Consider the following 16880-nt stretch of genomic DNA (forward strand, 5'->3'; position numbering starts at 1 on the left):
CAGGTTCGCGAATCATTTGAGTCTGTTCGGGAGTTCGTAGCGGGATCGCGAATCATTTGAGTCAGTTTGAGGATCGCGAATCATTTGAATCAGTTCGGGAGTTCGAAGCGGGTTCGCGAATCATTTGAGTCTGTTCGGGAGTTCAAAGCCGGTTCGCGAAACATTTGAGTCAGGGTTCGCAAATCATAGCTGTATATGGATAGGCATTTTTAACTAATTAAGTAGCTAGTTATAATTACATTTTCCACGCTTGTTTAGGTGTGAAATGTGAACTCATATTTTTTGTTTTAATGATGTGCCTTTTAACAGTATCAAGTATATTCAAAAACTAAACAATTTGTGCCTAAAAAGTGCATGCATCTAGGCTAATGTAAAGTTACATGATGAAGTCATACTAGTGCGCATGTGCATTTTGAGTGTGTTCTTTCACTGCATTATTCGGTGTATTCAAATGCATTTACGAATGCATGTGAATGATCACAAAATTCAAGATTCTTGTCATTATAGAACCTTTTTAGGATAAAAGGTTCTTTGGAGTTGAGTAAAGAACCCTATGGTTCTATATAGAACCCCAATGATCCCTTTCTTCCCTATATATATATATGCACACACACACACACACACACACACTCACTGGCCATGACAAGTGAACTCATTGTCATGTTCAAATAACAAGTCTGAGATGATTTGAGCTTTGTGACATGGTGCATTATCCTGCTGGAAGTAGCCATCAGAAGATGTGTGCACTGTAGTCATAAAGAGATGGACATGGTCAGCAGCAATACTCAGGTAGGCTGTGGCGTTTAAAATATGCTCAGTTGGTAATAAGGGGCCCAAAGTGTGCCAAGAAAATATCCCCCACACCATTACACCACCACCAGCCTGAACCGTTGAGACAAGGCAGGATGGATCCATGCTTTCATGTTCTTCACACCAAATTCTGACTCTACCATCTGAAACTAAATTCTGACCCATAACATCTGAATGTCGCAGCAGAAATCAAGACTTGTCAGACCAGACAACGTTTTTCCTTCTTCTATTGTCCAATTTTAGTGAGCCTGTGTGAATTGTAGCCTCTGTTTCCTGTTCTTAGCTGACAGAAGTGTCACCCGGTGTGGTCTTCTACTTCTGTAGTCCATCTGCTTCAGGGTTCAATGTGTTGTTCGTTCAGAGATGGTATTCTGCATACCTTGGTTGTAATGAGTGTTTTTTTGAGTTACTGTTGCCTTTCAATCATCTCTAACCCACTGGATATTTTCTCTTTCTGACCATTCTCTGTAAATCCTAGAGATGGTTGTGCGTGAAAATCCCAGTAGATCAGCAGTTTTTGAAATACTCAGACCAGCCCGTCTGGCACCAACAACCATTCCACATTCAAATTCACTTAAATCCCCTTTCTTCCCCATTCTGATGCTCGGTTTGAACTTCAGCAAGCTGTCCTTACCACATCTAGATGCTTAAATGCATTGAGTTGCTGCTATGTGATTGGTTGATTAGCAGTTTGTGTTACCAAGCAATTGAACAGGTGTACCTAATAAAGTGGCCAGTGTATGTACAGTATATATATATAAAGATAGCTAGATAGATATATATATAGATAGATGCCCTTGCTAAAGTTCAACTGGACCAGTTGTTTAGAGATTTAAAACATTAGTGCATTTAAATCATTAGTGTTGAATGGTCTAGAGAGCAGGCAGGTGTGAGATCAGAATGCTGATATTGAATTCCTGCAGGTGCATCTTTCATTCTCTTAATAAGTCTCTCAAGACAAAACCTCCATATAACAACATCAGATACCACAGCGCTAAACCGAGAGCATGAAACCTGATTGCATCATACTTAAAGTGAAACTTGTGCTGACCCCTTCAACAAACGACACAATATTCATGTCTGTCTACAGTGCAGTACCTGCTGTGACAATAGAAGATCAGCTCTCTCAACCCTAAAAATGACTCATGCATTTTTTCGAACTAATTTCAACACTAAAATAACTTCTGTTGTCTGTGGTTCAACTTAGGTGTCACGTTGCATCTATGACGTTATATGTGTGCCTAAATTCTGAGTGAGTAATTGTAAGTTTTGAGCACAGAGAACTATATTTTGCAAGCACATTACATTAAATTTTGAACAGAAATTAACTATCGAAAAAAAAAAAAAACGTTTGAGAAAAGAAAAAACAATTCTGTGCTCGATAAATGTATTTGCTTGTTTGCTATCATCCATATTAATGGTGTTCATCTTCAGTTCTCTCTTCACAGCAGTTCAGTCGGTGTACTGTTTGAGTAAATGAATTACTCCGGGATATTGGTTTATTCTGACTCAGAGGGAGAGTCAGCCACATTAAAAAAGTTAACAGCTTAAGTCATTTGTGGATTAATGCGTATTGGAGACACGGACCATTTAAAATGATTCAGTTCGATTTGGTGAACTGGTTCAAGAGGATCCGGTTACATCAAATGATTCTTTCGCAAACCGGATATCACAGACTGCTTTGTTTTGAACTCTCTCACAACAGACACGGAAGAGAAGACAATGCTGAATAAGTCGTAGTTTTTGCTATTTTTGGACCAAAATGTATTTTCAATGCTTCAACGAATTCTAACTGTCCCTCTGATGTCACATGGACTACTTTGATGATGTTTTTCTTACCTTTCTGGACATGGACAGTATACCGTACACACAGCTTCAATGGAGGTACTGAGAGCTCTCGGACTAAATCTAAAATATCTTAAACTGTGTTCCAAAGATAAACAGAGGACTTACGGGTTTGGATTTCTGTTTACAGTAGTTTAAATGACAAATATATACATGAATTTCATGTGTACTGCCATGAATATGCCATATCTGTGTGCAAGAATAAACTTCACACTTCAAGCTGTACAACTACTTAAAACTTCCCATGCTGGCTTTTTCAACCTACCTCCAAATTTATTTTAAGATATTTTTTATTAACACTGGTTTAATGTTTGTCCATCTGGAACATTTATTTTTCATGAGCTGTATATTTTAAGATGTACTATGTTTTGATAAATCACATGCAAAGAATGTAAAGAGTTTTGAAATAAAATGTTTTTTTGTTGTTGTTGTTGTTGTTTTTTTATTCCAAATAGGAAATGAAATGATCAAAACGTACACGGACCAGACGGGCTTTGGTTCTACTAGCGATTTGATTGGAGACCAACAGCCAATCACAATTGACCTTTAATTTTCCGATTGGTTGATTTTGTGGCACACTTGTAGCGCTGTTGTTAGTTGAGCGAGCGTGTGTCAAGAGTTGAGCGCACACAGAATTAAGAGGTTCAGAGAGAGAGAGAGAGAGAGAGAGAGAGAGAGACAGAGAGAGGGACTTGACAGGAGCGCAGAGAATAAGTTTGTGAGAGAGAGCACCTGAGTAAACTGCGTGAGAGGGGTTATTACTGCACGTTAATATGGATAATAGCAAACAAGCAAATACATTTATTGAGCACGGAATCGTTTTTTCTTTGCTCAAACTGATTTTTACAATTTTTTTTTTGCGATTGTTAATTTCTGTTCAAAATATAATGTAATGTGCTTGCAAAATATAGTTCTCTGTGCTCAAAGCGTACAATTACTCACTTAGGATTGAGGCACATATATAACACTATATGCATCTAGCTCCAATAAAAACACTAGTGGGTTTTATAGATGGAGGGGGAGGAGATACAAACACACAAAAACCGGCTATACCCAGAGAAACATAACAGCTGTAATTAAATCCAAATCCCAGTGTAATTATTATTGTTTCATCTAGCAGTTTCACCCACACTTGCATTCGCTCCAATGACACCTCCGAGACCAAGACAAATTAGGCTGTTCTCACATTATTTCAGGATATAAATAGGCTGTCAGCACTTTTTCAGGAGAGGAGAATCAGAGTTAATTTAAACATTCTTTAAGATTAATGGAAGTTCTTTTCAGTGATTTCCTGAGCTCTATTCCTGGGCATCAAACTATTTAACACATTCTTCTGGTGAATGGTCAAGCCGTTCTTATCTACTTTGGCAGCAGTTAACCCCAAAACAACCCTGACACTTTCCATAAACAGAAGTAGAGCCTGAAATCGTAAAAAATAAAATTAAAAAAGTCTATTTATTATTTTTCAGCACAGACACTCAAAGCGCTTAACCTTCATAAAATGTTAATTGACATTCTTGGGAGGTCAATCTAAATATAACATGAGCCGTTTTATTTTCTATTAATTTTATATGAGCTTTGCAACCCTTTATAAGTTTTGCAACTGTTTTTACAGTTTAACCCATGGATTTTAGAACTTAAGAACTTAAATTTCTTCAGTGGAAGATCATTTCTATGGAAGGTTGTTTCCACCACTGAAATAAAAAATAAAAAAAATATTAAAAAGTAATCTCAATCTCAATTATTATCTCGCAATTCAATTGTTTTTTTCTTCCCAATTGCGGGTTTATACTGTAAGAAAATAGACATCTTTTATTCCTCATAATTGGACTTATAACACGTGATTGTGAGAAATAAATTCTGAGCTTTTTCTCATAATTGTGAGTTTATAAACGCAAATGTGAGAAAAAAATCTGAATTGCAGAAAAAAAGTCAAAATTGGAAGTTTCTCACATCTTTTTTTATATATTTTTTTTCTTCTTTTTTTTTAGTGGCAAAGACACACTTCCATAATACAATTGATGTCTTGAGAAGCGTGTCTTGTACATGTTTGTAAGAAACATTTTGCCAGTTAGTAACAACAAGTAGTTAGCAAAGCATTTATTGAGACAAAATTCCTCATATGACATAAATGTTGAAAGCAACTGCTTACTTTCGAAAATACTGTAGCCTATTTGTGTAAAGTTAGAACAACTCTCTGTTACACAACACTTAACAAATCTGACACTGCCTCGCTGCCATGTGGCAGGCACATTTTTAACATCTAACCTTTTGGCGGTAACGTTATACCAGATAGAAAGTGCAAATGAGCATTTAAAGTTTTCATTACAGAACACGGCATACAAACTGATCTGATCGAAAAGAACAGCACTGTTCTTAGAGTAGCTTTTTATATATTTCACAGCAGAGAGGCGCACAATTTGTTCTACAGAAAATGTCAGACTGCATCCGTGAAAGCAGCTTATAGCTCACCTGCTGTCCTGAACCATTCACGGACATCTGCCAGGTAAAGAAGCTAGGGATGGGTAAACATTTTAAATATATATATATATATATATATATATATATATATATATATATATATATATATATATATATATATATATATATATATATATATATATGGTTTTGAGCAATTTTGCAAAGGAAAAATTTGCAAAAGTCACAAATTGATAAACTTCAAAAGTTAGAGTTAAATAAATAAATAAATATAGGTTTCCATAAAAATATAAAAAACAGCACAACTCTTTTCAGTACTGATATGGTCATGCATGTGACACTGGATCATATGTCACTGAAATTCTGATTTTCCATCACAGGAAAAGGTAGTTTTTAAAATTACCGAAACATTTATTTTAAATAGTAACATTATTTCAATGTATTACTGTTTTTACTGTATGTTTTTGGTCAAATAAATGAGCATAAGATACTTGTTTTTTTTTTATATTAAAACTAACAAGTACATTAATGAATTAATTAATAAAGAAAAATCACACCAGCCTCAAACATTTGAATGGTAGGGTAAACACTGAATGGAATTTAAGGTACATTTTTAACTTGACAAACTGTCTTAAAAACAATAAACATCCTACACATGTACACAGACCAACAATTAAGTGATGACAGAACTTGCTTATACTGTACATCCATAAACTCAAAGACTAAGCCTTAACACGCAATTTCCACATTTGTAATTCAAATATGCTCACATCAACACAACACACACACGCAAAACACACACACACGGCAGGTGAGATCAGCCCCATCCCTGTGGCACACAGCCCAACATTCCTCTCCTGCAGGTATTCAGGAACGGAAAATCAAACCAACACACAGCAGTCGCCATGGATTCAAGGGAGCAGGCATCTGTTTCTACAGAGACATCTCTCTAGGACTGACCCTTGACCCCATGACATGGCCATCCCAGCAAAAGACAGAGAGAATTTCATATAAGGGCTCAGAGAGACACTGCCTCCGTGTGGTAATTGATGGAATAGCACTTACTACTCACACTGAATTAGAATCTCCCTGAACATTAGGGGCTTAATGTTTGATAAATGTGTTATGACTCCCTGCATTTGTTCAAAAGCAGGTTCCACCATAAATTACAGACTGTTATTTACCTGTCTAGCGTGTTTAGCGCCAAATTAGCAATGGTAATCGAAGGAAAAACAGATGGAACCTGAACGAATGCATTGTGCACTCCAGCTGTTGTTATCCTAGCTTCAGTTTCACATGGTCCATGTATGCATGTGTGGTTTAAACCGGATACCTTTCATACATGTACCATAAAAGCCAAAGGGTTCAATAAAACAATATTTCCTAAATTACAATTAAACTTCACTCAGGTATTTAATTTTACTAATACTTAAATGTTTATTTCACCTCCAGAATGAAAATTTCCTGATAATTTACTCACACCCAGGTCATATCAGCGGATGTTAGAGAAAACTGCTTGTAATGTTTTAAATACAGATATTTTTCTTAAAAAAATGCATTGATTCGCTGCACGAGGCCTTTATTCACCCCAGGACCCATGCGAGGAACTGGTTATTATGGTTGGATTCACTTTACTGGACATCTTTTGGACTGTTGAATGAAAACACCCAAAAACTTCCATTATAAAGAAAGAGATGAAAATTATAAAGAAGAAAGTATGTATACCTCGGATGCCTTAAAGGGTTAGTAGAATTTTTTGAAGCATCGAAAATACATTTTTGTCCAAAAATTACGACTTTATTCAGCATTGTCTTCTCTTCCGGGTCTGTTGTGAGTGCATTCACGATTCTGCTGACGTGTTTTCTGGCACCCAATAACAAAGATAACACATCAGCAGCGTCACTGCAGTGTTCCGAGGATGAACGGAGGTCTTACGGGTTTGGAACGACATGAGGGTGAGTCATTAATGACATCATTTCATTTTTGGGTGAACTAACCCTTTATTATAACTAGTTGAGTTCACATAACTTTTTCCTATGAAGTGAAATAGTTTCTACTGAAGTGGAATAGTTTAAATTAAAATGAATGTAAAATGAACTAATTAAATTTTCAGTTCAATTTCAGACAAACTACTAATAAATATATCTGAAATTATATATTAATCATTCCATAGTAACATTATAGAATCTAGCCAAACAATCAATGCAACTATCTAAAAACCGTAACAACCACCATCCTAACAACCACCTAGAACACCTTAGCAACTTCTTAGCAACGCAACTGCCTAGCAACACTGTAGCAATCATTAAGGCCACCAACCATAAGAATACCCTACCAACCATTTAAGAATGTATTAGAAAACATCCAGAACATTCTCGCACTTAGTAACAACCCAGTAACTACAAACTACCTCTCACCTGTTGCTCAGAGGGTCGTTGGGCTTCAGACTGGAGTCGTTGTTGAGGGACGCCTGGCGCGGGAGTCCTGGAGCTCGGCTGCGGTCCCCTGGAGGCCCCTGGTACAGCAGTGGGGCTTCCTGAAGTTTGGCCTTCTTTTCCTGCGGAGCCTCTTCGTGGCGTCTGCGAGGGTCACTCGCACCCGAGGGCAGGGCACCCCCCGGGCCGCTGAAGAACCAGGCCCCTGACTTGGTGAGGATTTCTTGTTGTTTTCGGCACAGGTTGCATACCCACATCACCTGATGTTGAGAAAACAGGAAGTTAGAATCACAGAAGAACACGAGACCCCAAATGTGATGGATGAAAACTTGCTGTTGTGGGAGAAGCGATTTGTAGTCTTAAATGAGTCATGTCTGTGAAGCCAAAGACAGAGTGAATAATGGGATATTTGTCCAGAACCTTATGCGCAGGTCCCACAACAAACAGGTTCAGAAAAGGTGATTCTGGTGCTGCTGACAAACAAGACTGTTCAAATTCATATGAGAGGAAATGAACAATGAAAAGTTCAGGCTCAACCAATAGTATTAATATTTGGAGGCAGAGCCACCAGGTTCGTCTGACTTTTGGTGTGTTCTGGTTTCATTGTCCTGAAGCCAATGGGTTTTTGAAAGGGTTAAGTGCTTGAAATAAGGTCTGTGGTAAACACAAACACATATTTTCATGTTTTATTCTGACATAAAAAACACATGTAACAATACCCTTGAGGTGTTGCCAAGTCCACGGTTTTCCTGCAGAATTGGGCTACTTTTATACTGTTGCTGCCGGTTGTATTTTCAGTCTGTGGGTTGAAGCACCCCCCCCCCCCCCCCCTCCCACCCCATGGAAAATGATTGGGACAAAGCTGACATTTTCACAGTCATTTTTTTCAAGTTCAAGTACACCAACGTTAATCTTCTCTCCGGCCTGGTTTGTTTATTGGACAAAAATGGCAGATTCTGTTTTATGACTGGTCAGATCACCTGTCAATCAAACTCCCAGCAAAGGCAATTGGGATCATTTTGGCCAAGATTGGGCTAGTTTTGAATGCCAATTGGGCTGGTTTTGTAATGCAGACTTGGCAACCCTAACCCCTTGTTGTAAATATTTTGTAACTTTTACTTTATATAAAAGGGCAGTTGCTAACAAGTGGTTAGATGGGACAACAGAGGTTGCCAGAGACATTAAATACAGTATCATAAGACCTAATAATAAAACGCTTCTACTCACTTGTCCACTCATTTTGTTGCAAACTATTCTAACTGAAAATTTAAGGGAAAATTTTTAATTAAAACTAATTTAAGAGTAGCCAGAAGGTTAATGGTGATGACGTTAAAGTAATGACTAGTTAGTCTGTCTACTTTTATCTTTTTACTATTGCCGATTGTATTTAGACTCCAAAAGTTGTATTAAATGATATCAAAATGTGTACGAATCAGAGAGCTTATTTTCTGTATTAATTCAAGAGCCAATGGAAAAATCCCAAAGAGTTTTGGCGAGGGAACCAGGGTGATGCTAACTTCTGGGTCGGCCTACAAAAATACATCATCCCTGCAGATGTGGGGCAGGGGGGTAATGGCGGTAGGTGTTTGGTGATTTTTGCATCATGCTTCACTATTATTGCTGTACTCAGGTCTTTACAACCTTTTAAATCTTCTGCTTTCAATACTCCTGAAGTCCCACCAACACTGAGGGCACGGTAGGCTGACCTTGTTATCTGCCCGGCAAAAATGCACTTAGCAGGTGGTTGAATTCCAGTTTGCTGGAGGTAATTAAACATGCTCAGAGTCTCACCCGCACACACATGCTTTCATCCATCCAGCCTGAATACATAATGCCACAACAGCTCCCAAAAATAATGCGTCTCACAGAAGTAATGAACTGCAAAGTTCAAATTATTCTACACTATTCCAAAACAAACTGAAGGTCTGTTCCTTATATAGCTGGTAATATAACACAAATATAACAAATTGCACTGTATGAACTACTCAAGTGCTTTTTTGTCAGTGTTCATTCACTTTGATTTTATGGAAAGAGCAGCTCTTCAGAAGACAGTGAGCCTCGCAATAACAAATGATGACAGAATTTTTCCTGTAATATCCAAACAAAAGAGCCTACAATGTATTAAAAACCAATAACTGTTATGAAACTTGAAAAGTTGTGTATGAGCTGTTCTATCAAGTGAAAAGGTCGCATCTTTCAAGTGCTTTTTGAAAAGATCACAGTGAGCAATTGCACTCCAAACGGCTCTGAGACGTAATGCAGATGGATGTGAGTTATTGTGATGCATGTTTGGTCAGTCAGCGATAGACAACCAAAAAGATGTGTGCGGTGAAAAATTGATAAAGTGCGGAGTGAGCTGTCATTGGTGTCAAATGGCAGGGGACCTTTCTGGGTGAATCTCATATGAAGCCTGTCAAGAATATGTCCAGGTCATGTTTCACCCCAAAATCAAAAGAGCAAAAACAATATATATATAATAGCCAATAATGCTCACAATCATTTTTTTATTTATGAATTAATTAAAAAAAAAAATTTTAATCAATGCAAGTTTTGATGCACGAGATTTGATTAAGCATCTGACTACCTTTGTGAGGTACTGTCTGTTAAACATAAACATCAATATGAAACGTGTATATGACTCTATCAGACGGCATTACCGGCGAGGATTTCCTGGGATGCTGAATATTTGACAGATTTTTGATAAACCTGAGGAAGTTCATGATGAGGGAAGCGTTATCACTCACCAGCTAAAACACAGCCTGCAGGTGGAACATGAATATTTAATGCGCTTCTATATTTAGAGCCCAGCAGCTTGTAATAGTCTGGATGCATATTCATAGGTTTTATTTTCTCTCAGCTTAAAAAGGTCCTGTTAAACAAAGTGTTAATTATGCAGCGACAGAATCAAAAATAGATCTCTAAGAGGAACAGAACATACTGTATGCAGCTCAGTCCTCTACATGTCACATTAACTAAACATACCTCTATTATAAGCTGAAATATTGAGCTAATTAAGGTCCAATAAGAATTTATAATTCAAGCTTCTGTTCACATTAAGAGATCCATAAATATTAAGCTCTAATTTAAAAAGGTGATAGTGAATCACTGTGTTCTTATTTCCTAGATTTGTTCTATTAACGACAAACAGTTTCCCAAATAACATTATGCAGCTTTTTTCCATTGCCTGAATCTCAATAATAAAATAAAAGCTTAATGCTAATCACTGTACCCATGCTTACCCATGTCTGCTGCGTTTGATTGATCCAACTGGATAAAACTGATGTTCAATAACTGAATTTGAATACCAATGTCCTGCGTAAAGGGTGACCTTTCAGAGTTGGGGATCAAATGCTCCTTCTGCTGTCAAGATTGTGCTTCAGTTAAGATTTTGCAGGAAAAAAGCAAAGCAGGTTAATCCTGAGATCGATCCAAGTCGTCAAAATTAGTATGGACTCATGGAGGTAGATGATATAGAGCAATCGGAGCGGCACGTAATCATGTTTTTGCCACCGAGCATCACTAACACGGGTCTCGTTACCGATGCATGTGAGCGCGCAGCTCCACCGGGGCTGAGTCTGACTCATTACCCATGCACAACACTCACTAACTCTCTTCAAAGGACACTGATGAAGACAGAAACACTAACTTCAACATCAGAAAATGTTAAGTCAATGATGTGCATCAGATATTATGTATGCAAAATCAATGTCAAAATCTGATAATGATTTAAAAAGTGATTTTTACACTATTAATCACAATAGGATCTGTACTTTCATGGGTTTAAATTAAATATTTTTGTTGTTAGAGACAATAGACAAACTTTTCACCATAAAACCCCACAGATGTAGTCAAAAATGTTGTTAAAGGGTTACTCCACCCCAAAATTAAAATGATGTCATTAATCGCTTAACCCCATGACGTTCCTAACCTGTAAAAAGATCTATTTGTCTTCAGAACACAATTTAAGATATTTTGGATGAAATCCTGGAGGCTTGAGACTGTCCCGTAGATTGGCAAGTAAATAACAGTGTCAAGATCCATAAAAGCTATGAAAAATACTCCATCTGCCATCAGACGTGCAATCTGAACTCCTTATTACCTGCGTGTGCTCTTCCATTTCCTCCGCGCCACAAGGATGCGCTGTATTATATCAAATCAAAGCTAAATGCAAGTAGATGGTATTGCCAGCCCGAGACTCGAACCCACAACCGTGGGGTTAGGAGTCAAACACTCTAACCACTAGGCCATGACTTCCCACAGATACAGCACATCCTTGTAGCGTGGAAGACAGGGAAGAGCACACGCAGCATGGTGATATGGAGTGAGACAGAGGAGACCGTTGACAAAGGAATTATTGAATGAAGTCATTATTTTAGTTTTCTTCGCTTACGATAAGTGTTCTCGTCACTTCATATATCCCAGATTGCACGTCTGATGGCAGATGGAGTATTCCGACGAAGACTTTTCATACTTTTTATGGACCTTGACACTGGTAGCTATTTACTCCAGGTTTTCATCCAAAATATCTTAAATTGTGTTTAGAAGACGAACTGAGCTTTTATGGGTTTGGAACGACATGGGGGTAAGTGATTAGTGACAAAATTTTCCTTTTGGGGTGGAGTAACCCTTTAATATGGTTAAAGCTGCGGTAGGTAACTTTTGATGCGCTAGCAGTTAATAAACAGAACTGCTTGCGTCTTGCTGAAGAACATCGTAGCCGGAACTACTTCTCTCTGTTTATGTCTATGAAGAATCACAAAGGTACTGGGTTACTCCGCCGCGGTATCCCCGAAGCAATCTAAAATAGTCTGAATACAAACACTTATTATAGTTGCACCCTAGTGATTCAGGACAAGCCAAAAACACTGTTTGGAAAATGGATTCATGGTGTACTCGCTTATTATATACATTTTTCTACATTTTGAACACAAACAAAGTTACGGACCGCAGCTCTGATTGGTTGTTTCTTAACGGGAGCGATGGATTTTATGCAAATGGCAATAGGACCACTGGGAGGAGCCAGAGGAGCTTGATTTTTTCACAGATTATCTGTCTCATATTCTACTGTCAGGACATAATGACAGGTTTAACAAATATGTAAAAAATATATTTTTACAAAAGTTAACTACTGCAGCTTTAATGACTTGCATGTGTGTTATTCCGAGAAATCTAAATCCATTTTGACAGCTTCTGCCTGAGGAATATTCTAAAACTTAAGTTTATGTACACTGAAAACCCATCATTGCAACATTACACATATAATACTGTTTGAGAATGGCACCATTTTTTATGTTTTTGAAACTTTATTTGACCAAAAATGCTGTAAAAACTGTGTATTTGTGACAGGCCATGTAGACTACACTTCTAAAATGTTTTATGGTGATGTTTGTTTGCTGCTTGGTTTTGTTTTGAGCTTTGAGAGCCTGCTAATCATGGTCACAATAACTGTTACTGTACTGAAAAAAAATGCATGATGGAAAAGATTATTTGTTTTGTGTTCCACAGGTTTGAAATGACATGTGAATGAGTAAACCATACAAGAATTAATTTGGGGTTAACTATTCTTTTAAATCTTGCACAAATCATTAAAGAAACTAAACGTAGATCCAGCCACTAGCTTTAGTGTCAGTGAAACGCTAAAAGGCTCTTTTTTCCATCAGCATTTTCTTCTCTTCCCCAAACACTGACAGCTGTGGTGAAAGAGATCCTGTTCGAGACAGCATCAATATTTACAGGTCCCAGTGTCTCGTGCGGCGATGGGAGCTGTCGGACATCACACACTGGAACACGATAGCACAGCGGAGTCCAGCTCTGGTGAAAAACATGAGGCAATGTCTGCACGTTCACTAAGTATCCATCAAAAATCATCATGATGATGAGGGGAAACAACATCAGAGGTTTACCTTTACTGCCACTTACAGCAAAATTTTACATCGGTTTCAATTTTACAGACTGATCAAAATGATATACAATGTTATTTCAGTATTACTTATTTCTTTAAACGTATTAATATTTTGAATAAGCTTTTATTTTTAGATTTTTATTGAAACTTACATTTGTTATTTTTTATTCATTATACTTTTGTCAGTTTTTAATATTTCTAATTTAGCGTTTATGGCAATTTTTATAATTACAGTGCTTCAAATTAAACTCATACTGTATTTTATTTCAGAGAGTTGCCAAATCAACATCCATTATTTATATTTGTTTTATTTCAGCTTTATTTAAATGAATGAAAACAGTTTTAATGGTTTCGGTGTTGTGACAAGGCCATCAATAAATATGTTTCAAATATAAAATATCCAACATTTTGGAAATGATGTTTTATATTCATATAAAAATATCAAAAGCTGTCAAATTGACCAGCAGCACAATACTAAATTTGCACCAGCTGATAAGATTGAAACAAGCACAAACAGCCTTCAGTTGTTCTTTGAGCATCAACAACAACTTCTAGCTTTAGATAAAGATATTTCTATGTAAAACGGTCTCCAGGGTTCAGAGAAGTACTGTCTCCATTCAAACCCTTAATGGTGTAAACCACAGAGGGGAGAAACAAAATCCAGTCATCAAGAACTAACCAGCAATTCAATCCTCTGCCGGGCACTGGGCACTCATCCTACTGATGAGATACCGGAAAACATAAGGAAACAGAACTACAGACTAGACAAACAAGATCAGACACACATCTAACACTCAGACAACGGAGGTAAAAGAAAGAAACATGAAAACGACAAACTCTACCAGTGCTGCAAACTATCCAAACAAGGGCTGCCCTGTTGATCGCAGTGGCACTGAGAACATTATTGAAACACTTTAAACTCTTTTATTTTTCAAATGTAATAGGATTAGTTCAACCAATCGTTCAGTTTGTGATTTCCTTTTATAATTTTATATTTCCTATATTGATATCTGGACATGTTGTGGTAATGAGTAACCTTACATTTTCTTATGGAAAACAACTTTATAATTTTTCTTATATATACATCAGGACACATTATATCAATGAATAGTCTTCATATTGAAAACGGAATTGAATATTTATACATTTGATCATGTTAAAGTAATGTATAGCCTTCATTTGTCTTTATGGAAAATAGAATTGTTTATATTTTAAAATATTTTAAGATACTTTTTTATTTTTTCCGGACACAACACAGCAATGAATAATCTTTATTTTCTTGCTAAATATTAAATTTAGATTTTTTTTTCCTCCTTGTAAGAGACATCTGAGGAGCAGGGTATTTAAGAAAAATGTAAATTTGATGCGGTTGAAATGCCATTGTTGGAATCAATTTTAAATATATATATATATATATATATATATATATATATATATATATATATATATATATATATATATATATATATATATATATATATATATAATAAAAATGAAGAATTAATAATTTAAGTAAAAAAAAAATGCTTATCAAGTTGCAATAATATGGTGATATTTTTGTTGCTATTGTTCAAACTGTCACTATTCAATCACAACCACAACAAAAATGAAAGAATTCACAAAGCTATTTCTCATTTATTATAAAGCTATTATCGGGGTTTTCCTACTTTAATATGAAAAGGTGCTGATGTTGAAATGAGGGGTGATGAAATGTCATCAAGTTGATTATAGCAATATCACAACCATTTCTCATTTAGCACAGGTTCTGTAAGCGATTTCAGCCATTCTGATAACTCCAACCATTTTGCCATCATTGCAGAAACTGTTAATAGTGCATAGGCCTATTTGAAAAAGAAAAAATGCATAAGAAGTGATTTGATTAATGCAAGTAACAATAAATCTTTAATCTAATTATATAGATAAATGTTCCATTCATTAATCTTAATATATTTTCAAAATGCATGTACATTTTAATGTAAAATGACAATAGTTTTTTTAAATTAATAAAAAGTGCATGAATTACCCAATAATTTGTTTAAAAAATGCATACAAATATATCAAATATAAAAAAATAAAAAAAATAAGTAAAAGAGATATAAACTAATGCCAAAAATATCATCCTGTTATCCCTGAAAAACTGACAAGGTCCTTCGAAGGTTTGAAGAGCATCCGGAGAGAGAGTGTTTCTGTCTGCCTTAAAAAGGAGTCTTAAATGTCCTAACTACCTGTGAGATATTTCTGAGGCTCATTTTATACGTGCTTCTCCAAGAAATAAATAAAATAATCGCTTACAGCACCTTTAATGGAGGTGTGCAATCATCTAAGCGAAATATCAAAGCATAGACAAGAAAAAGGGTGCTGACCACTTTATCCTCCTGTTGCGATTCCACAGGGGAGGAAAAGCAAGAGAGAAAGACAAGGGAGAAAAGAAGAGGGGAGAACAAGTGTGAGTGACATTCAGACGCACATAAAGAGATGTTCATGTACTACTGCAGCCAATCACATCGCCGCTTATTACTCGGAGCAAAGTCATTTAAAAGCACTAAGACTGTACTGGGAGAGAGACATCAAAAGGTTAGATAAGCAGTTTCTGGCCTGATACATCCATCGCCCCGGGCCAGCGGGTGATGGGGAAAAAACAGAGGGTGTATCGCCCTCTTGTGGTCATCGCATTATCTGCTCAACCCTCAGCGAGCAGCAGCAGGAAATAACAAAAAAGACCAAATGTGTTACAATGAGTTGAATGACTTCTGTATGAAGATTCACATTAAAAAGGATAAATAAGTTCAGCTACTTAAATATTTAAATATGCATATATAAATAGCATCTCACTATCACATTTCAAACATCAAACATGCTTAGAATGGCATAATATGCACCCTATTTTTGCAGTACATGCAAACTAAGCACAGTATGTATATTTTTGGTGCAGTATAAAATCAAAGCACAGTACATGAATACTGTATCCAACAATACAATGCATAGCACTTGATGTTAGAAACATAATTTTAGCTTGTTGTTTGATTGGATTGCCAAAGGTTTAGACATTTTACTCAATACTGGACTAACCCTATTATCCCTATACTGTATCATATTTGATTCACAATGCATTAAAATATTCTTAACTACCAACATGATCAAAAAATTTTGCTGAGAATTGTTGCACACTATTTATTATGGCTTCTGTCATCTGATTAGTAGTTTATACTTTTTTAGCACATTAAAAGCATTTAACAAAAACAATATTCACACATAGAGACATTTTATAAACAAATTAATCAAATATGATACATCAGGCTTTTGAGAAACATTTATCTTTTTATCCTCATTGCATTGTACTGTATTATATGTTTAACCCCATTACAACTACAAAGCTTTGATCATAAAACTAAGCATTTATATGTCTTATGATCTATAAATTTATATATCTACTTGTATATCTTTGTCTA

At 36.2% G+C, this 16880-nt stretch overlaps 1 protein-coding gene across 3 annotated transcripts in view; it reads right to left on the bottom strand.

The window, feature by feature from the left end:
- rims2a (regulating synaptic membrane exocytosis 2a) overlaps positions 1–16880 on the bottom strand; it is a 145060-nt gene that overhangs the window by 101567 nt on the left and 26613 nt on the right. For all 3 annotated transcript variants that reach the window (XM_026283480.1, XM_026283481.1, XM_026283478.1), the window contains 2 exons: positions 15795–15806; positions 7512–7789 (listed from right to left, as the gene is read on the bottom strand). In XM_026283480.1, the coding sequence (XP_026139265.1) occupies positions 7512–7789; positions 15795–15806 (290 nt within the window). The remainder of the gene's footprint in view (positions 1–7511; positions 7790–15794; positions 15807–16880) is intronic.

The sequence above is a fragment of the Carassius auratus genome, chromosome 16, assembly GCF_003368295.1.
Source record: "Carassius auratus strain Wakin chromosome 16, ASM336829v1, whole genome shotgun sequence".
Classification (NCBI taxonomy): Eukaryota; Metazoa; Chordata; class Actinopteri; order Cypriniformes; family Cyprinidae; genus Carassius; species Carassius auratus.